At 40.0% G+C, this 24971-nt stretch overlaps 2 protein-coding genes across 6 annotated transcripts in view; one reads left to right on the top strand and one right to left on the bottom strand.

Annotated features, from left to right (window-relative positions):
* LOC145492264 (uncharacterized) overlaps nt 1–19007 on the bottom strand; it is a 48857-nt gene extending 29850 nt beyond the window's left edge. For all 5 annotated transcript variants that reach the window (XM_081471649.1, XM_081471650.1, XM_081471652.1 and 2 more), the window contains exons 1-3: nt 18769–19007; nt 13491–13862; nt 2303–2557 (exon numbers count right to left, since the gene is read on the bottom strand). In XM_081471649.1, coding sequence (XP_081327775.1) covers nt 2303–2557; nt 13491–13862; nt 18769–18835 — 694 coding nt within the window. In that variant the 5' untranslated portion in view covers nt 18836–19007. The remainder of the gene's footprint in view (nt 1–2302; nt 2558–13490; nt 13863–18768) is intronic.
* LOC145492428 (uncharacterized) overlaps nt 1–24971 on the top strand; it is a 456732-nt gene that overhangs the window by 280022 nt on the left and 151739 nt on the right. The window lies entirely within an intron of this gene.

Below are 24971 nucleotides of genomic sequence, written 5' to 3'. Positions count from 1 at the left end.
GTAAATTGAGAGCAAATGGCGAGGAAATTTGTTTAGTGTATTCCACAGAAATTCTCTCAAATAAAGCAACGTTCAGAGAGGTAAACTCGACTTAAATTGACTCATTTTTACTTAAAATTGTACAGAGCGAGACCCACAGTAGGATCACGCGCCGTTACAGCGCCGAGCTACAAACAGCCAAACAAACATTCACAACGTCAAAAGATCAATTGAATTTACTTACAGTGACTTTCCTTGCCATTTAAAGGTGAATAGAGATAAACTTGCGTTGATTAATCGTCTATGGAAGTGTTAAAAGGGCGAAAGATTGACCATTACCGCTATTTCGTTCACGAAAATAGATCAACACGACGGACTCCGCCCGCTGTGGCGGTCCGGATGAGAAAATTCCGCCCGTTCCAGGAAACAATCAGATTGCAGGATTTGTTGAATTCCGCCCGCTCACGAGCTGAGAAAAAGATAAATTCAGATATTACTTTCAAGTACAAAATTTAACGATAGTACGGTTACGTACTAGACGATCATCAGTCCGTGTATAGGATGGTCGGTAGGTTTAAGAATTCATTCAACTGGGCGGTTGGAGCGACTCCGCTTCTAACTGGCCGCATAGAATAAGTTTCTTGTCAGGAAATTATATTTCGTTATAATTCAGACTTCTTGTTTGGAGAAGTAACTAGCAATTAGGATACCGTGCTAAGCAAACACAAATTTAAGCGATAAGGATTTCCTTGAATGAGTTCACTCGTTTAATACTGTAATGCACCATCTGATGGTGTAATCAGACCCAATCCACTTAAGTTTTCCAATGTACTTTTGTCAGATATAAATTTCCAAACTATTATTTTATACATGGCGTCCTCGAGATGAGGAAATTGCAAAAAAAAGCACTGGAGGGAAGTTTTGAAAGAATATATAGACAGCTGCTGTTCATCCTCAGCAAAAATAAAAGAAAAAAAAAAAGGAAAAGATCCTTTGTACCGCCCGGCGGATTTTAACCAGTAACCCTAAGCCAGTAGCCCAGCACTGCGCTCCTGCGTTCTACCAAGTGAGCTATCGAGTCGTCGCATGAAGACATGACACAATTATTAACTGTTTAACAATTACACATACAGACGCTTTACAAAATTGCTAATTACTCAGCTATAGTGGACACGTTCGGGAAATAAAATCTTCTCATATAGGTTATTTCTGTGGTCATGATGTTGAGTACTTTCCGAAATGCAAAGAACAAATGAGAAACATTGCCAATGAAAAACAAATCATTCAGCGTGTGAGAATATCGTTTCACACGAAACATGTAAAATATCGTGCAAGCGACTCGCAATCCACTGTGAAAGTCAGTGGATGCAAGAAATGTCTAACAGAAGCGAAGGTGCGAAGGAAGAAGCGAAGGAAGGAGAAGAGGAAGGAGTAAAATTTACGCCCATAGCCAGAACTCGAAAAGCAGCTAGGAAATTTTCTAAGTAAAAAAAAGCAGTTTCTTTACTTTCGCAAAACACGCACGCACGCACACAAAAAAAACACAAACACGTTAGTTTTCGATCAGGAACTAATTGGTCTACTTTTCATGAGACAGTCTCTTTAAGGTAATTCCCCGAAATAAAACTGCCAATAGATTTTTGTTCAAACTTTGTCCACTGAATATTTATCATATGAGAACTTTAATTATAAAATAAAAATGGGGGGGGGGTGCCATACTCGTTAAGGAGCAGTGAGGCATTAAAAATGTCCCATTTTAGCATTATTTAATGCTTATTACAAGAACGCATTCTAAGTTATTGTAAACTCTTTGTGAGCCCAAACTCATGAAAACACGCCTCAAACTAGAGTCAATACTTGTGTCGGACACAAATAAACTTTTTAAGTTTGATTTTGACAGACAGCTGAATCCTTGTTAAAATATTGGAACCAAATTGCTTGCCACGGCTATCAAACTGCAAAATGGAAAAGACTACAGTGTAGCTGCTATTTTCTTTATTTATTCAGTTTTCAACATTAGAAATCAGTTCAGTCTTTCCTCACGCAAAGCTAATGATTAGTTGATTAAAATGACTGGAAAAAAATTTGGGGTGCCCGAGCTCGTTAGTGAGCTATAGCCATTTTTCAACTGACAGAACTCAATATCAAGGCAAATCCGCCATGTTTTCAATGTGCACGTGCACGAACGCGCGCTAATGACGCCATAAATTATCCGCAGTAAGGATGCGCAATGCAAATGTGAGGAATCACCTTAAAAATAGTTTCGTATATCACATTGATGTCATCAGCTCATAAATATCAGCAATTCAAAGCCATTACTTACAGTGAACCACAAGTGTCGTGTGATTTTCAGCACTTCCAACTGAGTTGTTGGCTCTACAGGTGTACTGTCCACCATCTGCTCTGTTTAAAATACTGAAAGTCAATAACGCTGTACTCTTCCTTGAATTTTTCACTTTTCCATTTCTGATCCATTGTACATCTGGGTCTGGTGTCCCTGATGCTGTACAGGTGATACTGACCGCTGACCCCTCAGTGTAACTTGATTGTACCGTAAGCCCGTCTATCTGTGGTACCGCTACAAAAGATAGTTAAAATGTTAAAAGAGAAGGGTTCTTAATGAGCACACGAAAGTTTCATAGAATCTTTAAATGGGGAACAAATATTTCGAACTGATCACAACTAAAATATTACGAGAGCATTAAAAATAAATGACATGCAATGCATACAGAAGCGACGACGTTTAACTAAGATGTCTCAAAGAATAGTTACCCAGGAAATTTCAAGACAAACAAACAAAGAATGGATTCTTCGCATACATAAAAGTTACTGAAATCGGTAGGATGAGGACGAGAGTTTGAACTGATTCATAGTGGAGCTCCCTGCCACTAAAGGCGCGTTAGAGGAGCCTCATTGCTTCGAAAATTTGGCAGCTAATCGAGCTAAGAAATTTTGTCCGTCTCTCCGTCCTTCCTTCCGTACGTACGCTCCCTTATGTAAACCAATGTGAAATGTCACACTCTGCAATACTGACGCGTGTCGCTGCAAACTTCCAAGGTCGAGATTCTGTTCATAACACAGAAAATTACCTCTTTTTGCTTTAAAATGGAAACTAGAAACACTAAACAATGTTTAAGAGAAACCGACGAGTAAAATCATGGTGTAAAGGGTCATAAAAACCTTCTATGTTAAGAATACCTGGAAATTCAGTGTTTTCCTTCGATGGCCGAAAAGTGTTTTTAATACAGATCGCCGATTTAATGCAGCTCTAAGGACTTTAGAAAACAAAATGGTAATGTACAGTATTTTTCGACGTTGGATTCCATTTTTTAAACGACTGGTAAAGCTACAGCCGAAAAATGATTGGAAAGCGGCGGGCAAAAATAATATTCAAATTACGCTTCAGCATAAATAATTTTAACAATAATAAACTTGAAGGATAATTCTCGCAATGAAGGTGGCTTTTGGTGGATATAATATCCACCACTATCCACAGACACTGAGGGGAATAATTGTCAAAGCAGCAGTATATATATGTAAAAAAAAACGAAAAAAATGAGTGCAGAAAGTCCCTCGCAATTTTGAATTCTCCCTTGATTCGCCCAAAAATGTGCAGCAGTGAAAGAAAAGTCACTTGATTCGTGATCGACAACAGAAATCAAATGTGTTTCGTGTGTTAGAGAAATTAAAAAACGGTAAACACAGCGGGAAAAGTGGTTTATTAGTTGATTTATCGAAAAGATTAGCTCATTACAGTCTTCACGACGTTTGCAAGAATTTTCTGCCTGGAAGACTGATTCACGCAGACTGAAGAGAATTACCGACTCTTGGTCGTAGAAACTTCCGTCGTGTTTTCTAAAACTTTTGAAGGCACAGGTCACGTTGTTCGGCTACAAAAGGAGTCGTTAAGTCTCCCTGATTTTAATACTTTTCTCAAGTTTTATTGTTTTAATTTGGCTAACCTGTAAACAATAACATTTTAGTTCCGTTGTCTAAGTTGTTGTAAATTGCAACTATAAACAAATAGTTTTGTGTTGGTTTTCGGACTTTTCGCCGATAACAAACCGTAGTTATAAATACTAAAAAAAACGAATCCTGTAGTTTCAGTTGTGTTGTTAGGAACAGCTGTTTCATAGACTGCTAAAATTTATTCTTCTGTTACGCCGGGTTGGATTTGCTTACGACTCTCACAAGCTGCAAGAATGCGTGAAAAGCACGTATCAATCCCTTCTAAATGCATTTCTTTGCACATTGTTTATCGCGATTTCCTCGTTTTTTATGGTCAATTCAATGGTGAATTTCTTTAAAGTGCATTTAACCCCAAATTTGTTTTCGCTAAAGCGAATCCACTTGTTATTCGGAGCATTTGGGTGAAAAATTTTTGAATTTGCTTAAATCCTCGATTTTCTATGCCCTTTCAAAGTCGTGCTTGAATTGTTGTTAGGGAGTCTGGGGCGGCGGTTGCTGATGACGTCTACCCAGTAACCAAACACAATAGCGCCTCAGTCAGCTCTCTGTATTTTCTCGAGAAAATGGAAAACAAAACTTATTGTTCCAATATATTTTTTGGGACTAAAACGTCCAAGTTTTGTTTCAAAATCATTTCTTTTTCATCACTGAAGTCAGAGTACTAGTTAAGTTTCTCTTCGGAATACTCTTACTAAAATAAACTCCGATCGAGCACGTTCGACAACTGTGAAATCACTGCTTAGAGCTTTGAAAGCAATTTGCAATAGTTTAAGCGACGACGGGGAAGAATTCTTTGCGGACGAGCTGCTTGTATATTAGGAATGGAAAGCAAGATACGAAGTGGAGTAGCAGACAAACGAAAAGCAGGAAAGAAAACTCAAGGACTACTTTGGATGGTAGTTTCGTCACCCAAACACAAGATTCCCACGCGCGGTGCTTATAGTCCGTTTACAAAATCGGATTCTTCTGAAGTAAGTGCGTTGTTCATTTTCGTGGGAACAGCTGCCTCTTCCAAGTTATTGATAGCGAGGGCGCAAGGCTTTTATTAAATTCATATAATAAAATTAATTTTCATCGTTCCGATTCGTATGATTAATGCCGCCTTTTTAATTTACTTATTTTTTTTTTGAGCAAGTCAACTGGTCAATCCTCTATAAGTAAAGCAAAATCTCCTACATCAAAGGAGCTTTTTTTTAGATACGAATTGACATTATTTGAGCCAACGGATTTACACGTGTTTGGTTTGTAGCATCGGCTAAGTATATCATGCGTGACACAAAGCAGGGAGAATTAGGGTATGATAAAGTTTGGTTCTACTTATGTCTTTTAAGTTAAATACTACTTTAGAAGCGCTTCAAACGCTAAAGACATTAATCTGCTTTAATTGCCCTGTCTCAAGCGAACAAAAATGTTCTTACCTCTTTTAACGTGTTGCGTTACATTGCAAGTTTCAAAGGGCCTAAATTGTAATTTTCTCGAATTTTGATTGGCGTTCATGCAAAATTGCTAGTAGATCCCACAAAAATAAAAACTGTAAACCTAAAATCCATTGACTGAGCTGTCTTTTGCTAGAATATCAGACGATATGAAGCACTACCGGTCAGCTTTTTTTCTCACTGAGTTTGCATAACTTGTGAGTTTTGTTTTAATTAGAGAAGTATGTATATGTAATCGGGGCTTAGTTCAAGAAATGAAAATAATCACTATATCTTGATTAAGGAAGAATCCACTGCACAGTCAAACCTGTATATAATGGCCCTGTATATAGCGGTCACCCTGTGTATAACGGTCACTGAACAACTTCCCAAAAATCGTCCCTTACATTTACTGTTAGGATGACCTACATATAGTGGTCACCTGTATATAACGGACGCGGTCACCCTTTAGACTTCCTGAATCCACAATTTCATTATCTTTTACCTGTATATAACGGTCACGAAATTGGGTTACGATTAACAAATAATGACAAACTTTATTCATCGGCTCGTTAAATAGCAGCCACCAAGGTAGGGGTGTCACAAAAATACAAATATTAGTACCAAACACAACTACTTACGTCATGACCCACCTCCGACACCCGCTTGCGGTAGGTAACATTAAAGTGGCGTCGCTTTCAAACAATAGTTACTGTAACTGTAACAACACAACATTGGACTAAGACAGCGCTCGGCATCGGCTCAGCTGAAGGACTATGGACAAGAAGAACCTTGCTTTCACACTGACAATGACATACTACATGAAACCAAGCTTCGAGCTCCGAAATATCAGAAAACTATAACCGATTTCGTTTCTTCTTGAAATCCATATTTTTACTTTAAGCCGGGCTTTTCCTCCAAGGAAACTTAGATCAAAGTATATCTGCACCTCCCTTAAAGTACACCACGGACATTTTATGGGTATTTTTGTCGTATTTATTGCGTTTCTGTTTACAATTGCTGTCAATATATGTAAATCGAGTGATTTTCCACTTAAAAACGTTGTTCATTAGCTTCCAGTAGACTTCTACTGCACCTACCTAAAAGTACACCACAGATATTTTATGGGCCTTTTTTATCGTGTTTATTGCGTTGCTGTTACTCGTTATTGTCAATAAAACGTAAATTGAGTGATTATTTGCACATAAAAATGCTATTTATTGACCTCCAGGGGAGTTTAAAGGACACCTGTGTACAGCGGTCACCCCCTATATAACGGTCACTTGGCCATTTCCCAAGGGTGACCGTTATATACAGGTTTGACTGTATACATTTAGAGTTGAGAACGTTTCACAGCGATGTAAACGTCTGTGTAGCAAGAAGCTGACAAGTGTAAAATTTCGGATTATTGCGAAGTGAAATCTGAGCTTTCTGTACGATGACCGTTTTGCGTGAATTTCTGCCGTTATATTGGATATTTCAAAAAACTAACTTGATTTCCTTCAGTTACTTACCTAGGCCTTCAAACTGGCAAAGTATGATCAAAATCGATTTTTCGACTGTGGCCACATTTTAGAATTTTCTTGGATTTTTACTGACATTCACTCTTAAGTCGTAACTCCAAAAAACTAATGTAAGAAACTCGTCGGATAAGCGAAAAAGATGTGTTCCCTAAGCGGTTCGCAGATAATTTTTTGAGGTTATATTTTCGACACTATTCAGTACTGCACAGAATGTTTGTCGCACTGCTGATTTCCAAACCTTCGAAAAACTCTGCGAGTGACAATTTTGTTGTAATGTAATTCTAAAGGATTAATCTTCGACTTTTATGTACATCGAAAGAGAAGTAAGTGTTGGTTGGCGGCGTACAGATGCGACGTATTTTCATATCAGTATATCGGTCGTAACTATGCCGGCTAGGTTATAATTACTACGGGATTGGAAGATATAGGTTGTCGGTAGTATTTCTACAAATCGCCACTTGGCTTTAAGCAGAAATTTTTGAAAATAGCGTTTGGAAGTCTGCGGAACAAATTCCAGTGAGAGATCTTCACTGTTTCTAACAAACTCACTTCGCTTGTTCAACAAAATCAACCCATCGTTACGTCTTTATTGTACCATTGACTGATCATCGCCAGTAAATTGTACAGTATATCTTTCTTTAAATCTGGAATATTGCTGCAACAGCCGATAGCACTTCCGGAAGGCGTTTCTGCGCACTTTTCGAATGTGTATTGCACCATTCTGAAAGAAATTAGAGGACGTGAGATATTCAACCTTCCTGGGTAGACGTCACAATAGCCGCTGGACCCATTCTCTTTAAACTCGGTCGCGAAACAAAATGGCGGCGTTTTGGTGCTATTTTCCAGATTTCGTCGGGGCACAGAAAATCGAGGATTTAACCGAATCTAAAAATTGTTTTGCAGAAGTATTTCAAGCAACACGCAGATTCGTTTTAGCGAAAAAAAAATTGGGGGTTAGGTGCACATTAAAGGTTAATTGAATGCCCACACCACCTGTAGCTATCTTTGTTATTTTTCGTTATAAATGACTTTACTGGAAAAAGGTAATGAATCAAAGAACCCTGCAATTCCTTGTTAGCTAAAGAACCCAGTTAAAAACAGTACATGCGTAGTTAGTCCAAAAATTGAGACTAAGTGCTGTGAATAGCTTTCTCGGAAATAGGCCTATTTCTCGAGAAAATGCTTTACGCATTAAGTAAACGGAGCATCGACAGAAATTGAAATTTAACAAAGAAAATTCTAGATATTCTAGTCATCCTTCAACAAAAGATAATTAAAGCTATTACATCGGAAGGTCTGTATGTCTCTTAACGGACACTCTCGTAAGCGGACAGCTCCAAATACGACCGCTTTCACAAAATACCGTTTGAACGAGTCCATCTTATTGTCGAGGGTCGAGGGTCGAGGGTCGAGGGTAACATTTCTTTTTCTGTGATTGTTTTTTTGCTCTTTGCTGTAAGCTCGATTTCCGACAGTTGTTCATATGGCTACAAAAACACTTTAACGCAAAAAAGGCTGCAAGTAATCCCAATATGTTTATATGATATCCAGCTTCCGAAGGGGTCCATCTCCCCCCCCCCCCCCCCGTTTTCTGAGTGCCAAAAACCGCTCCCCAGCCCAATGTTGATGCGTCTGACTCAATTGTGATGCTGGGGTGGTCGTGGTGCATATCTCGTTTGAAAGTTATAGCATTATCGCACACCACCGAATTTCTGTTAAAGCGGGAGGGGATAATTGCATTTTTCCCGCGTAATCACCCTTGTTTGCTATGAGTAAGTGAGTAAGTAAGTAAGTAAGTAAGTAAGTAAGTAAGTAAGTAAAGACTTTATTTAAAGAGGGTAGCACTAAAATAGTATAAAAATATGATATCCATGTGCACAGCTCAAAAATATGATATGAGTGCGAGATATTTATCCCGCTTAAGGTGGCGGTAGTGTAGTGGTCCGTACTGAGCACCTTGAAAATTGGACACGAGAATACCGATAACCTCTACAACCTGTCTAATTGTAGGCATTTCTGTTTGTAAGAGTGCAGCGCAGACAGACAGAATCCGTTGAACTTTATCCTCCGTAAGCGTGACTGTCATAGCAATAGAATCCAGTACAAACCCTAAGAAAAATTAATTTCTGGGAAGGTATGAAAACCGATATCTCTGGACTGATATGAAACCCTAATTTGGTAAACAACGTGATAGTGTCAATGACATTTTGATAACATTCCGCGGAGGTGTCGCCTTGCAGATAAGAGTCGTCGATATACCCTGAATTGAGATGTCCCATGCTCCGAAGTGTAGCATACACAGGTTTCAATAGTTTGGTAAATATGCGCGGAGCACTAGCTAGGCCATTACGCAAACAGGTATATTTGTAGAAAACACCGTCAAAACAGAACTTTAAGTATTCTGGTGAGATGGGTGGATAGGAATGGTATAATACGCGTCCTTTAAGTCCACCGAAACCATAAAACAACCAGGCCCCATCATGTTTACAGCGGCCTCTAGTGTATCCATTTTAAAATGATGGTAAGCTATAAATTCGTTAAACGCTTTGAGATTTAGAATGGTACGGTGTGTGCCATTTTTCTTCGGTCGTTAAAATATTGTGGAGATAAATTCCTCTGTTTCCTGTGCCGCCGGGATAATGACCCCTTTAGCAAGAAGTTTAGCAATTTCAGCTTTGACAATGGAATGCTGATGAGCGTTAAATACACTAGGTCTGCCATAAAGTTGCGTGGGTGCAACATTGCTTTTAAATTCAATTTTAACTCCAGTAACAATCTGAAGAATAGAAGGGTCAGTCGTTATCGCTTCCCACTGCGGCCACAAATTTTTGAGCTCTCCGGCGTTGAAACTTATCTATGAATTTACCAAGCTATGTACAATGTCAATAGATAAAGGTGGGAGGCGCGTTGGCTTCATGGTTAGTGCGCTCGTCTCCGGATCGAGCGGTCCGGGTTCGAGCCCTGGCCGGGGACGTTGTGTTGTGTTCTTGGGCAAGTCACTTTACTCTCACAGTGCCTCTCTCCACCCAGGTGTATAAATGGGTACCGGCGAACTTAATGCTGGGGGTAACCCTGCGATGGACTAGCATCCCATCCAAGAGGGAGTAGAAATACTCCTAGTCGCTTCATGCTACGGAAACCGGGATAAGCTCCGGCCTGATGGGTCACTTGGCTCGCATGCAGACTTTACCTTTACCAATAGATAAAGATGTGAGTTCTGCTTTACATACCTCAGGTACCTTCATTGGCGCTGACTCGTTTCGCCGTCCTTTTTCTTTCTCGGCTGCTTTGAGAAGCGGCTTTTGCCTAAAAAGTCAGAGGACTTTCCTCTAGGGTAGGGCTGAAATCTTCGCTGGCTCGAACCATATGCTGAGCACCCAACGTATTTATCACCACGGGAAGTCCCGGAACGTTGGGGGGAAACCTTTTTCGTCAACTTATATTGGCCCCTGTGATATCCCTCGCGAGCTTTGTCAAGTCTCCAAACAGGTACTCGAGGTGCCATCCACAGTGGACAGGTTGCAAAGGGCTGCATAGTCTCTATACATCTCTTTCTTCATGGCCAGGCGTCGGGAGTGGTTCACCTCATGGTTGTATTGAAGTGCCATTGCAACAGCATCGGTCAACAAAGTGATCAGTTCTTTGTCTTGGCTGTATTTTCCTAGCGCCAAATCGGCGGCCTTTGTCATGGCTGTAATAGCGCCGGTAAGAGTGTTTTGCCCTTTCTGCGATCTTACATCTTGAGCTTTCATAGTAGTCGAAAAGCTGGCTCCAGATTGAGGGGTTCACTTTCGGTGTTCGCAAGGCCTTGACATTCTCAGGACGAGGATATTTTTCAAGTTTGGCCTTGAGCTTCTCGTCCCCCATCTTTTCTGACAAAAGATTACTAAAAATAGCCGCCAGACCTTCGCGAAGGGGCGGAGAAGTCTTCTCGCTTAATGTTAAGTCCTGCGCGAGTTCCTTCAAGAGGTCGTCACCCGGCATAGCCTCGTTACTATCATCTTTGCCCGCAGAGGCGAGGAGCGCAGATAAATCTGCATCCATGTCCGCAGATTTGGCGGGCCCGTCATTAGAGGTAGTTTCACCGTCCTCATCGGGTTCGTCCTGCCCGTCCAGGAGCACTGAGCTCACATTCTCGTTTAAGTTGGTCAGCTGGCTCAGAACCGGAGTCAAGGCAGCTTTGAACATATCCGCGAAAGCGGTAGCTGAAGGCATATTCTGGGCGCCAATGTCCGTTCGCGTTGACGTTTCAGGGCCGCGCTCGTCAGTTGTGCTGTCTTCTGAGTTGGGACCGGGCATAATCCCACTGAATTATTGGCACCCAACAACGTTAGGCCTTAGCTGGACTACGATTTGAAGCTAACTACGTTAACCTCGCCAGCAATTCGTGTCAATAGGTTTTTAGCGTAGAAAAACCAAGGTCCAAGAAATTGTGTGACTTACTGCGATAAGCGCAAATTGTGCAATGACTTGCGCAAGCGCCGTGCTATCTCATGGGATCTCTGCCTTCTGGTCATGTGATAGAATTGGTTAATCGTGTGTAAATAAAGATGGCGCCATCTTAATATAATTTAGAATTTCGACGAAGTTCCACTTCGACTTCTGACCGTCATTTTCTTCTTAATTTCCGTGCCAGCGAAGTTCTCTCAGTATGAAGATCAGTGTCGTTTCAGGTAGCTAGGCGAAAAGTTGTATTTTTGCGACAGTTCTTCCAAGCCTTTTGCCTTTTTTCCTGCTTGTTTTGAAGGGACAAACGAGGCGCCCCGAGGACTATGATAGCCCTCGAGGTCTTTGTACAAGGCAAATTTATGACTTTCCGAGAGTTACTGGTCTACTTCGAATTCAGGCTTGTCTTCACCGCCCGCCATGTTTTTTTTTTTATTATTATTTGCCGCGTTGCCACGTTTCGCGACAGCCAATCACAAGCGTTGAATTCAAATTTCTTACGAGACAAGTTTTAGTTTCAGCGGTAATACGAGCAGCAAAACTAAAATTTCTTGCAAAAAGTAGAACTCGAGTCTACTTTCCGCAACATGTTGCCTCAACTTGCAACACTGTATTTTGCTGGGAGACAAGTTGGTCACAAACGTGGTAATACGTGCAACAATGTGTTTCAACTTGCAATGCAACAATGTTGGGAGACTAGTTGAAGAAAAATGTTGCCCGTATTACCGGACCTTTACGGTGTGAAAAATTAAATTGGACGGAAATTCCCGTTAACAACTTTTCAAAAAGTTTGGGTATACCTTGGGAGGTTCCATTCGCCATTGGAAATTTACGGAGAAGCGATATATAGGGATGGCAACGATGAAACTAAAACTCACTGAAATCGTTTTAACTTAAACGGCATCTTCACTGTTATGGTCAGCAGGGGACGTTAAAGAACCCACACACTAATCGTATAGAGCAGGGCACGAAGTTCCCGGTGTTGTGGTCTGGTCTTTGCCCATTGTACTGTTGAAATGCTCGGAGACATTAGCTGTTAAAGCTACTCTACAATCCGAGGGTAAATAAAGTACACTACTACTACTACTACTACTACTACGACGACGACGACGACGACGACGACGACTACTACTACTGCTACTGCTGCTGCTGCTGCTACGAAAACACAAACATCTCACAAGAGTTGCAAGAAGTCGTTCTTATTGAATTTCTCTTCCATCACACTGTTATAAAAGATCGTTACATTCATATACAGTCTGTGGAAATTGTTATATTTACGCTGCGCTACGCAACAAAGTGTAATATATTAAAATGTGCAAGGAGCTTGGGATACCTCTGGTGGTACTTTACAGGTTCGTGTTTACCAAGGCCATATTGTGTTGCTCCTTATTCAAGCCTCTTCAAATCCCTTTTGATGGGTATACGGCTCGCTATGAAGTTCAAATTTTGTATCGGAATCGAGATGATAGAAGCCAACGATCGTTTTAAAAATAATAGCAGACATTTGGACTAGGCCTACTCTGAGACCTTAAGTCGCCTTAAGTCGCTCAAAGTCGCCTAAAGTCGCCTTAAGTTGTTATCGGTTAGACAATGTTAAAAAGGCTTTGACACACTCAAATTGTCCCTGTAGAAGGTTATTAGACTTACAAGGTAAGCTCCACTCCAACCCTATGGAGGAGGCCCAAAGGCAAGGAATACACATTCGCGTACAGCGGGAGTCGTGTAGGCCTGTCACAACTTTTTTATTTCTGGACTCTCCCTGTGGCCTGAAGCGCGTGGCCTTCAACTGAGGATCACGTGACAGATTGTATGAGGGTCCAATTACAAATTCTTAATATTAACACGCTTAGTATTGTAATAGAAAACTTAGGGTGATGGTTTGGGTCTAAAAATAATTTAAACGGAATAAATATTAAACTACAAAGGTTAAACTAATAATATTTCACTGAATTTCAATTGAATATCAAGGGCTAAAACGTTTGGACTGTTGTTAGTAAATCTGACCAGAAATGTCAGTTTTCAGTTTAATTTTGGGTATTTGACATTTGTCAGGCGTCAGTCAACCCCATCCAGACCCTCGTTTAATGGATTGAACACTTACAGTACAACACCCTCCCCTCACCCTATGAGTCAACTGACTATGCTAGTAGATACTCACTTTCAACTGCCAAATACACAAGGTCAAATTTTTCCGTATCAAAACCATCAGTCGGTCTTATCCTACAGCCATAAAATCGTTCATCACTACTTTTGATTTGGCTTATCGTGAAGATGACCTGACCAGAGGATGCGTCACCACTTCTATTCACACGTCCACTGTATGCTGGAGGGACTGTTATTGACACTGGACCGTTTTTGTTTAGAGATACCAGTACTCCATTATTCTCAATGTAATTCCCTCCATCATCCTTCAGTCCCCAGTCAACAGTCTTTACATCACCACTGAAGCTCCAGGTGAAGTTGAAAGATGCACCAGCCAATCCTGTCACAGTCTTTCCACCATACTTTGTGGTAAAAGCAATCTTACCTGCTGAAAACCAGAGCCAACGTCAACTCTAATTCCTAGAGAGGTACACATATTCTCAAAATTATAATCAGACATCGCGAATTCAACTATTCAAGCACTAACAATGTAACAGAACACGCTGATGATTCACGGTTTACACGTCAAACTCGACGTACCCTCAGATTATTTGCTCTGTTTCCTCCCTCAGTATTTCCCTTTTCGTTATATACAAGCAACAATTTCTGCGCTCTCATTGGCTAAGGACACGTCAATTTTTCCTAATGTAGTGAAGAAAATTGAAATTGGATGCAGAGAAAAGAAATTCCGTGAAAAACGGTGAAATTAAATTAACTGCCAGTTAAGAAATGGTGTACAAAAAGAACGCAAGATTCAAACTATACAACAACTTATTAATGCAAAGACTTGAAAACAAAGTAAAGTACGAAGCATACGAAGAAGATTGGTTAGCTCTTGCAGAATATACCTGAAAACGCCAGTTGAAAGCACAGACTTCCAAACTTGGCTTCTAACAACCCGATTGAGACTGACCGCTAAGAAACACAAAGTTGAAGGACGCTGAAATTTCTAGTTAACGAAATTCTAATGCATATTAAGCTTACGCTTGAAATGATGCAAGACGTCTGCGGCATTGCAAAATATTCGTCGAATTTTTTTTTTTTTAAAAGACCAGTACTCCGAAGCGAAACGAGAAGGACCTACTAGACTGCCTAAGAACATCTGAAGAAGAAATGGAAAAGGAATGATTCTGTTTTATTCAAAACGCAGTTTCTTTTCGCCCATAAACATGAACTAATTCAATTGTCAAATTGTCACAGAATACGACGTTCTTAATCTGTTGCCAACTTTGGTGAAAACAATAAACTCATTTAAAATCAATACACAGTGATATCCATCAATACAATTACATCAAGCATTTCAACGACAGGTATTGGAGGTAAACAGTGCTATTTAACCGAGATTATATCCTACATCCCTTTCAGTAGGTGCCCCAGGTCTGCAGCAATTTTTAAGCCTGGTTTTCACTGGCGACGAAAGCACAAGCGCAAGCACAAGCGCAGGTACAAGCGCAAACACAATCATTCTTATATCACCGTGAAAACGACCTTGACGCAGGCACAAGCACAAGCACAAGCACAAGGATCACGATTTTTCCTCTTTCTTGAGCTTGCGCTTATGCTTGTGTTTGCGCTGCAACAAGTGAAAACGAAATACCGCTCAGGCATAACACAAGCAGAAGGATATTTACTACACGTGGTTATGCTTGGCCAATGAAAACAGTGGATCCAGATTATTTCACGCCTAAACAGTTTGGAAGGTTCGATGATTTTGCTTGTGCTTGTGTTTGCGTCGAATTTCGTTTCACTTGGGTTATCCCTATTGCTTGCGTTTGTGCTTGCGCTTGTGCTTGTGTCGCTAATGAAAACCAGGCTTTAGCAGTTTCTGGTTTCCGTTGTGAAAAATTTGCAATTTGACAGGTTTTAGTGCCACTTTTCCTGGGAAAGTTTCGGCTGGATACAAACTTTTTGGTCTCTCTAATATTGATAAACTGGGCCCGGTTGTTCAAAACCCCGATTAGCGATGATCCACGATTAAATAGGCTAATCGCTGATTAAATTTAAATCGCCGATTATTTTCTGTTGTTCAAAGCTAGATTATTCCTAACCGTGACGAAGAAGAAGCAAACAGATCACTGACAAGTCGACATTGTGACTTTTTGTAGACTACAACAGCAGGGACCTTATACAAACCACAACGGCGCGCAGCGAAAACGTCGCAAACCAAAGGGTTTAATGAGTCGTATAATGGCTTTGCACGCGTTGTAAATCTTTTTTTCAAACTCATAAATAATTCATTAAGTTAATACAAAGAAAATCACAACCGTGAAGGAGGTTTGGATACCCGGTCTTAATTAGCATAGAGTTTGACGATTTTACTTCTCCGTTTCCTCCTTAGTTTTTGTTTCGATCGAGAAGATATATCAAATCCTCAAGACAGTGTTTCATCGGCTGTCCAAACACCTCGAATTTCGTCGAAAATACTCCGCTACGCGTCGTATTTTCAACTCTCCTCTCGGTGTTTGGACATCCCGATGAAACACTGTCTCTCGTGTTTGATATATTACGTAAATTTCTCAGCCAACCCATGCAAAACGAACAAGTACACCACGGAGGCATTATTTTAATAAAACGCTTTCTTGACGAATTTAGCTGTAGCCATTACGTATAAGTGGAAAGATTCTAAAGTAAAATATTAATCCATTTGCGAATATACGCGTCGCCGTCATCCTTGCGTGAAATGTCCAACTCGCTGTGATCGCAGCCAAAAGAACTAGCGCTGAATGGAAAATTTCGAATTTGTATAATTTCCGAAAAAGAGGACAACCTCGTGAGGTATACTCAAATTTTCGAACATTTTTATTGGAAATTTTCTTACCATTTGATTTTCATCCCGTAATTTCCGGACGTTTTGGCCGAAAGGGTTCGCTTTTCGGAAATTCAACAATTTCCGGATTTTCTGGTACTTTTTCTTCGAAGTGTCCGTACCATTTGTCCCCGTTATGAAAATTTCGGAATTTTCGGTCGAATGGAAAGCGCTCCTAACCCCGCTCGCTAGGTGGATTAACTCCTTAATCGGTCGATTAAAAAGTGAAAATGCCTGACAAGTTGTATGGTTGGTTGGTGTTGATGGGCGAAGCTAAAAAGAAGTAAAGACAGTTTAGGAGCATCGGGTTTACGACTGATGGATATAGAGTAGAGACGAAAGAAATACGAAAGAAACAAAAGCGCAAAGTCTGTTAATTTTCACTTCGCTCTGTGTTTCTTAGGGAAGTACACATTTTAAGCAAGGAAAGGACACTAAGAAGTGTTTTCCTTAAAAATATAAATAAAACGAACTCTCTTTTGGCTTTGCTTTGAAGTTTTTCTACTTGTCCCGTACCTCCTGCGTTATTAGGGAGTTTAAAGAAAACCACGACGGCAACGACAACGGGAACAGACGCTAAACAGAAGGTTTAATGAGCAGAACAATGGCTGTGCACGTGCGTTACAGTTCTTGGTATATTTCTTTGCCGTCCTTTGCGAAAGAAATGACCAAATTATATGTTGTGTGACCCACAACGGCTATTTTTTTAACAATTCTCTTTCAAATTTATCGCTATGTTCCAGATTTAGTTTCGAGATAATTTTGACAGTTATAAACAAAGTAAATGACTTTAGAGTACTGCAAGATTCTTAGGTGAAATATAAATTCGGTTGTCCTCGGCGTCGCCATCGTGGACGCTTTAACTCCGTAACGTTCTTGCGGTCACGCCGACGGCGCTTACGGACTCCGTTACCTCTTCCCAGATCTAGTCTAGATCTTGCAAAAGTTTCCGTTGAAAAGAAAATTTCTGCTGATGAAAACTTTGCTTTGCGCACTTTTTTCGCTGGGGAAGCCATATTTTAAGCTCAATCGCGGATTACTAAATAAACCGACTAATCTCCCTTTAAATAACCGTTTATTAACCCGCGATTAACTAACTCACGATTGGAAAATTAATCGCGGTTTTGAACAATCTTCCACCTTAAAAGCTTATATATAGTCAATACCAAACTGACTAAAATGAGAATACGTTTAGAGCAAGTTGATTTTATGCTAAAGAGAATAGTACTACAAGGTTAGGAGAGCGAGGGGTTTTTCTTAAACAAATATATAGCTTTGTGATGTTATCAAAGAAGTAACGCAGGTAAAATTCGTTTCACGTAGCGACTTGGCGCAAGTAAAGCTAAAACGGTTCTCACTTACTTCGCCCTCCACGATATGGGAAATTTTTAAGAACGCACTCGTTGCATGTGACAACACAACCGTTGGTTGTACAAAGTGTTGCATGACATTTTGAAATTTCTGTACTCTTCAATGATTTATTTTCTGACCGTTTCCAGTTCGTACCTACTGTAGTAGTGCTGCCTCGGTTATGTCAACAATGATCTATCCATTTTGAAAACTTTATCATAGCCGCTAAAACTTGAACACGAATATTTGGACGTCTTGGCCCTCCTTCCTTCCTCCCCTCCTCCTCCCTTCCTCTCCTGTCACGTTCCACAGCTATGAACGTCAACATTTGTGTAAACAAATCTTATAGCCAAAGTAAAAAGGCTACTGTTCTTGATGTTAGGTACCGTAAACGTAGTACTACTCTCAAGTTTAAGCGAGGTAAGCGATCAAAGAAGGTGAATTTATTCGAGCAGCGAATGCAATATATCCAGTTTGAGTCACACAAGTGGTATAGTTCAAGCCGTGTTCAGCTGTGCAAATCTAGTTTACTGTGAAAGCCCGATGTAGACGAATAGAGGCAGCAATCAGTTTAATGACGCGTTCGCTTGGGATACCTTCAGACTGTTCCTTACAGTGGCTTCTTTGTTCAGTGAAAAGATTAATTTTTTCTCTTGATTTCCTGTGAAATGGTTCTTTCTGAACGTTACCGAGTCGTACACGGACGAATTCAATTAAAATTAAAATATACTGTTCAAACTGACGGCCAATATGACCTCATAAGAATAAAAATGTATTAAATGAATCAAACAACGCCGAGAAGCAGTCGCATTCATGTGTGAGCGCTACACGAAACACAGGAAATAATGGGGAACTTCAGAAACAGTCCAAAGGTTAATTGCGATGTCTAATATGTTTTGAGCTTCACATGATTAACACATTCCTTCGGTTGATGATGAAAGGTGACGCACGCTTCAGTGTCGCTTTGATTTAATCGAAATGATCGTATCGATGGAGCCTGTCGAACAAAGGAACGTCGAGGAACCTTCCATGAAATTACAATTACCCAACTACAGGCTTGTAACACAACTAGGACTGCATAGACATTTGAACTAGGCTTAAAACAACTTAGACAAAAGATATCGGCAATAATTCATACCTGCATACGGAAGTAACAGCAGTGGAAGAACGCCATGCCAATATGTACGTATTCGCAGTACGGTCATTGAACAGATCGATCCGTCACAGTCAAAGGTGCTCGTGAGATGTAGTGAAAGCGATCAAATAAGCAAGTAAAAATTGCTTTGAAAGGTACAGCGCTCCTGTGCTCAACGTCTTGCAGCGCTGAAACCAGATTGTTCGAAAATTCTCTGGGATGTAGTCTTTGTCTGCTTTTGCCACCCCCTCCCCCATGGAAGATAGGGTACTCCTTCATGTAAGTTTGTGGCCAGAAACATAGGTATGCAAGGAACTATGGTTGGCGAAATGGTGCAAAATTCACAAAGTTTATATTCATTCACATTTAATGTTGTTATTATTATTCACGAATATATTTATTCACATTCAACAACTAAATTTATATTCAAGAAATATACTAATTCACATTTAACGACGTATTTCGTATTCACGAATATATTTACTCACATTTACGGGATGTATTCATTCACATTCAACGGTTTATATTCATTCACATTCACGATCGAAATATTGGTTCAACATGGTGCAATATTCATTCAACATTTTCTGCGCACCGTCTTTGCGCATCATTAGGTCCCAGCTCACGCTCTACAATTTCTGAACCCAATATGGCAGACGAAGGAAGCCTTATTATATGAAGGGGTAGAACAAAGACCAAAGACCCCAAACGCAAATGTTACATTGGCAGGAACTTTCGATCTCCTACAAGAGTGCGAAGGGGAATGGAACACCGCGGAAGTAGGATTGAGAGAGAACATCCAAATAAGGCTCGAGTGTAGCTCTCCAGCAATTACTACCTTTCGTCAGTATCATAGGGCAGCACTGAATGAAATACTGGGAAATATATGTCTTTTGCATGGAGAATGGATACGACACGACTCATCAAACTGCACAAACCTTGCAGTGTATTCTGTGACCAGCCCTGAGGTCTTACGAACTCGATATTCAATATCGGAGGTAGTTCTTGGGGAGCAGAGATGGCGCAGTGGTGACCCTCGCCTCCCACCAGTTTGACCCGGCGATGAGTTTGTGGTTGGTTCTCGCCTTGCTCGAGGGTTTTATCCGGGTGCTCCGGTTTTCCTCCCCCCACAAAAAAACAGCATCTCCAAATCCCAATTCGACAAGGATAGAGGGTCTGAATGAAAGCCCGCTCTTCCTCTCTAAATATTTTAATTCTAATTTTTATTTTCCTTCTGCAACAAAGATCGTCGGGTTTCACGTGGACAAAGCTCAAATGCTTCTTGTTTCAAGGTGGACATTGAAACGTCGTATTGTGGAGTACGGGCTTCTCGATGATTTCGCATGAGCAACTAGACAATCTCGTAGAACGTTTCATGATGAGTGATCAGTCAACGGGATGGAAGAGGGAGAGTATTGGCCATGTTGACCCTGGAGACTCTAGAATCAGCTGGGCTGTCGTAAGACACCCTCACATTTTTCACCCCTATGACCACTTCGCACACTTGATGGCCACTCAAACCTTTGCGTCGCTGAGGGAAATAAATCTAGGACAATGCTACAGTTCTGTTATTAGTAGAACATTTAAACAAAAAAACCACAACAACAACGCTAGTATAGTTTTTTTTTTTTTTTTTACATTGTTTTAGGAGTACCTTGTTAAAGATTAAAGGTTAATTAAAGGAAAATCATCAATACCCCCATGCATGACAGTAACCAGGCTATGGTGTCCGTCAATATGCCACAAGCTATTTGGAGCAGCCACAGAACACGCTCTCCTAGAAATTACGACAGCCCAACGGATTCTAGAGTTTCCAGGGTCAACGCGGTCAATACTCTCCCTGATTCCATCCCGTTGAACTCTGAGACCTATAATGATCGAAGATGTCCGGTCACCAAGGAATACCCGAGTCCCATGATCACTCATAAAACGTTGTACGAGATTATCTACTTGCTCATCCGAAATCATCGAGCAGTCTGTTATCTCCTCTAGCCCATGTAATGTTTATGTTCAGTTGTGTATGTTTGGGGTCGTTTGTCTTTGTTCTACCCCTTCATATAATAAGGCTTCCTTCGTCTGCCATATTGTGTTCAGAAATTGTAGAGCGTGAGCTGGGACCTAATGATGCGCGAAGGCGGTGCGCAGAAAATGTTGAATGAATATTGCACCGTGTTAAACCAATATTTCGATCGTGAATGTGAATGAATATAAACCGTTGAATGTGAATGAATACATCCCGTAAATGTGAGTAAATATATTCGTGAATACGAAATACGTCGTTAAATGTGAATTAGTATATCTCTTGAACATAAATTTAGTTGCTGAATGTGAATAAATATATTCGTGAATAATAATAACAACATTAAATGTGAATGAATATAAACCTTGTGAATTTTGCACCATTTCGCCAACCATAAGGAACCACTTTTATATTAGCGGAGCTCCGGCGGAGCCCCATACCCATATAGGGAAGAAAAGGAAACCCATGAATTGATTTTTTCATGGTTATCATGGCTAGCGGTATTGCTCGTGGGCGCGTACGCACGACGGCAACGACGACGACGACGACGACGGAGTCGCGCAAGATGGCGGCCATACTCCAGCTAATAGGTTGACAGAGACATGCACCCTTAGTTGGTAGCGGGTGAATGCCATTTTTCTTGGCGGGATTTTTAAAGAAAAACGATAGCGGAGGTTGATTTAATATTTTTAAGACAGGGTTGCGCTGAAGCAAAAGACAGAAAGCAAGAATTAACAGGCAAAGAAGTAGCGAAGAAGATCGCGAAAAAGACTGAGCGGGCCAGCGCTGGGGAAGGAGGCGAAACAGTACTGAACAATGCCGTGAATTATAGCTAGTCAAGGGCTAGAGAAAGGAGGTGAAATAATACCGAACAATGCCGTGAACCAAAGCTAACGAGGGCTATAGAAAGGAGGCGAAAGTACCCGACAAATTGATTCAGAAGACTGCCGAACTCCCCATGGCCAAGTTCAAAATTCGCGCGAACGTGATGCTGTGCAGCCGTGCAAGAAAATTCAAAAGTCACCTGATTTGGTCAGGTGATGAACAAGAGAAATCAAACGTACCCGGGTTTTAGAGAAATTGCAAAACAGTAAACGTAGTGGAAAGAAGTGGTTGATTCGTTGATCTATCGAAAATACAACTTCAGTTTAGTCTTCACAACTTTTGCTGCAAGTTTCTGCCTGGAAGATTTACACTGGCCGAACTGAATTGCCAACTTGCGGTAAGTGACTTTTGTTGTTGCGTTTGCTATGAAAATTAACAAGTTTCCTCGACGATATAAGCTTATTTTCAATTGGAATCCATTAAAAGTCTTCCTTATTTGAAGCCATGCTGTAAGAGATTTTAAAAATTGCATCGTTTTAATTTCGCTCGTCTCTAAACAATAACACGTGGGTCGCTTTGGAGGTTGCTGTAAGTTGTAAACAAATTATGTTTTCTATCGATTTTCGTCGTCAATTTAAGCTTATAACCTCACATCTAAAAATAAGCTTAACCAAAATCGTACTTGTAAACACGGCCGGGCGAGTTTTGAAGTTTTCTCTGATTTAGTTAGCACTGCCGCTTCGTAGACTGCTAAAATTTGTTCTTCTGTTGTTGAAAACTGAACCAAGAAAGGTCTACAAACCATTTTAAGCCGAAGCGAACAGGATTTGCTAAATTTACTTTTGTTCCTATGTGAATATTTGCATATTGTGATTACAAAGTATGGAGATTTCCTCGTTTTGTTAGTTCAATTTATTCGGTTTGGCGAAATGCTTTTGTGAATTCCGAGGTTAAATTGGTTGAAGACTGGTAAAGCTACTGCCAATAAAATGACTGCATAGCTAAATTAAGCCGTCGGCAAAAATACAGACTCTCAGTAATATTCAAATTTAAGCGTGAATAATTTTTAAACTTTAACACCGCAAGCTTAAACGAATTTTCTTTATCCTCTCTTTTATTCGGTCACCGTTCATTGAAAAGGGATTTGCTGTTGATACTCGAGCTCAGATGTAGTGATATGCATCTTGTGTTTATAATGTAGATTTCCTCGTTTTATTTTGTTGTCTGTCCAATTAGTTCGGTTTGGTGAAATGCTTATATAGTCCAAAATGTCGAGTAGACGATTATGCATGGCAATCCTGTCTGCAAATAAAGCTCTGCTTTGATTTTGATTGGTTATTTCATGTTATTTGTGCCATTGCTTTTCGTTGGAGGTACATGGACGTATTTTGTTAATAAGAGGTTATTCCCCAATGCGGTATTTACACTTAATATGGAAATGTTCCAAAAAAGTGAGATAGTACTAATTAACTCGGTAAATTGAACAGTATAATAGAAGTTCTTGCCCTGACCATTTCTCAGTAATAAGAATAACTTTTACATACATATATACACAATTTAGTTGGAGAGAGCGCTCTCCTATCTCCACTCTCTCTCTCTTTGCTCTCTTCTTCACACTAATTTTTTGTTTACTAACTTATTAAATGAATGTCACTGACTGTTTTCTTTGTTGTGCATGCATACTTTTTTGCTGGTCGAAGAAAGTTTCAGTTTCTTCCTGGCTGTGCAGTTTCCTTTCTCCTGTCCTGTACAAATTTGTTTGTGATATAACCTCGTGAATTCTCTATTCTCCTTAAATTTTATCTCATCAGGTTGATAGAATGCATTCTCAGAGTGTTCCATCATTGTCTTCAGTCGCTACAATTTTCTGGAAAAAAGCAATAGTTTTCTTAATTTCCTTTTACTTTGTGTTAGGACTTTTTAGCATGCCTGTAATTGGCCAATGGGCATTACGGGAGAATAATTTTCAAGTAAAGAATTACATTCGTTTTAGTGTTGAGTATTTTAAATTGTTATGAATTAGGCATTTCTTTTTAATTTTTATATTTTTTATTATAGTCGCACGCAATGTTTTATGGTTTTACCGAGGTATACCATGTAAATGTAAATAATGCACTGGAATTGGCCAATCAGAGTGTGCATTATATCAGCTTTAAACACAAACCACATATTATAAATGACTCATATGTAAATGATATTTTTATTACGGAGAACTGGACAGGGCAAGAACTTCTCCTTCTTTTGTGAATTTATATATTAATTCCTCTCAGTGCTGTCAAAATGTCTCAGGAACCTTCATTTCTGATAATCTATTATTTTCCACCATACCTACAGCACAGAAGCTCACCAAATCCTAACTGATAACTAACATGTGTGTATCTCTAGCCTTTGCTGTGTGCTACATGTATATTCTGTTATCCTGCCTTAACTGCTAGGAAACATTTTGGCAGAGCTGTTTCAACAGTTTCACTTAAATTGATTTCCAGTAACAGCGCTACATGTAGCAGTGTTATTGAGTATGAACTTTATGGAGGATTTTAAATTTTTATTTTTTTATGATTACAGACGACAACAAAATGTACATGTGTATACATAACCCGATGTTGGTGTTGGTTACAAACCGTAGTTCATAATAGTCATCCTATTACAGGTAAGGGGGAAAAGTTCAGAGAGTTTAGAACATTTCTTCCCCCAGCACACCTTCTGTCTATAGGTGCAATTATTGAGAGGTTATATATATGTACGAAGAGTAATGTAAAGTTACTGTATAGACTTAGCATTAAAATCTGACATTTGAACGTCTCCTTTGCTAAAATTAGTCATGATTTAATTGTTATCACTCCCTGTGAATTCATAGAGATTCCAGAGGCAAATTATAACCTAATGTGGAAGTCCTGTCTTCAAGTGAGGGAAAATGACACAAAAGAGTTACAATGAAAGTAAAGAGAATTAGGAATGTTGATATGGTGTACATTATACATCATGTAAAGGTATTTGGTGAGTGCCAAAGGCATAACATTTCATGTATTGCTTTTTCAGGACAAATTATATAACAGTGACATTTTAAAAGGTGTGATCAGAAAAATAATGAGTACATTGTCCAGGCAGCATCAGTTTATGGACGGCATATGAGTCTAGCGCTGCGTGCCACGAGAAGCAAGGAACAGACGAGGTATTAACAGCAAGAGAAACTGTATTTCTGCCATGTGCGATCTCCTCACATACACAATCTATGTCCCGGATTCCGGGACCGAGAGGGGTCTCGGGACTAGTTCCCAACATCTCCCCCCTTATATAAAAAAAAGGAAATGTCTCTTACAAAATACAACAATGGGCCCTATAAATGGCCTAAGAGAATAAG

This window comes from Orbicella franksi, chromosome 7, assembly GCF_964199315.1.
Source record: "Orbicella franksi chromosome 7, jaOrbFran1.1, whole genome shotgun sequence".
NCBI classification, from domain to species: domain Eukaryota; kingdom Metazoa; phylum Cnidaria; class Anthozoa; order Scleractinia; family Merulinidae; genus Orbicella; species Orbicella franksi.
The sequence above is the reverse complement of the archived record's forward strand: the minus strand, read 5'-3'. Positions and strand labels throughout refer to the sequence as shown.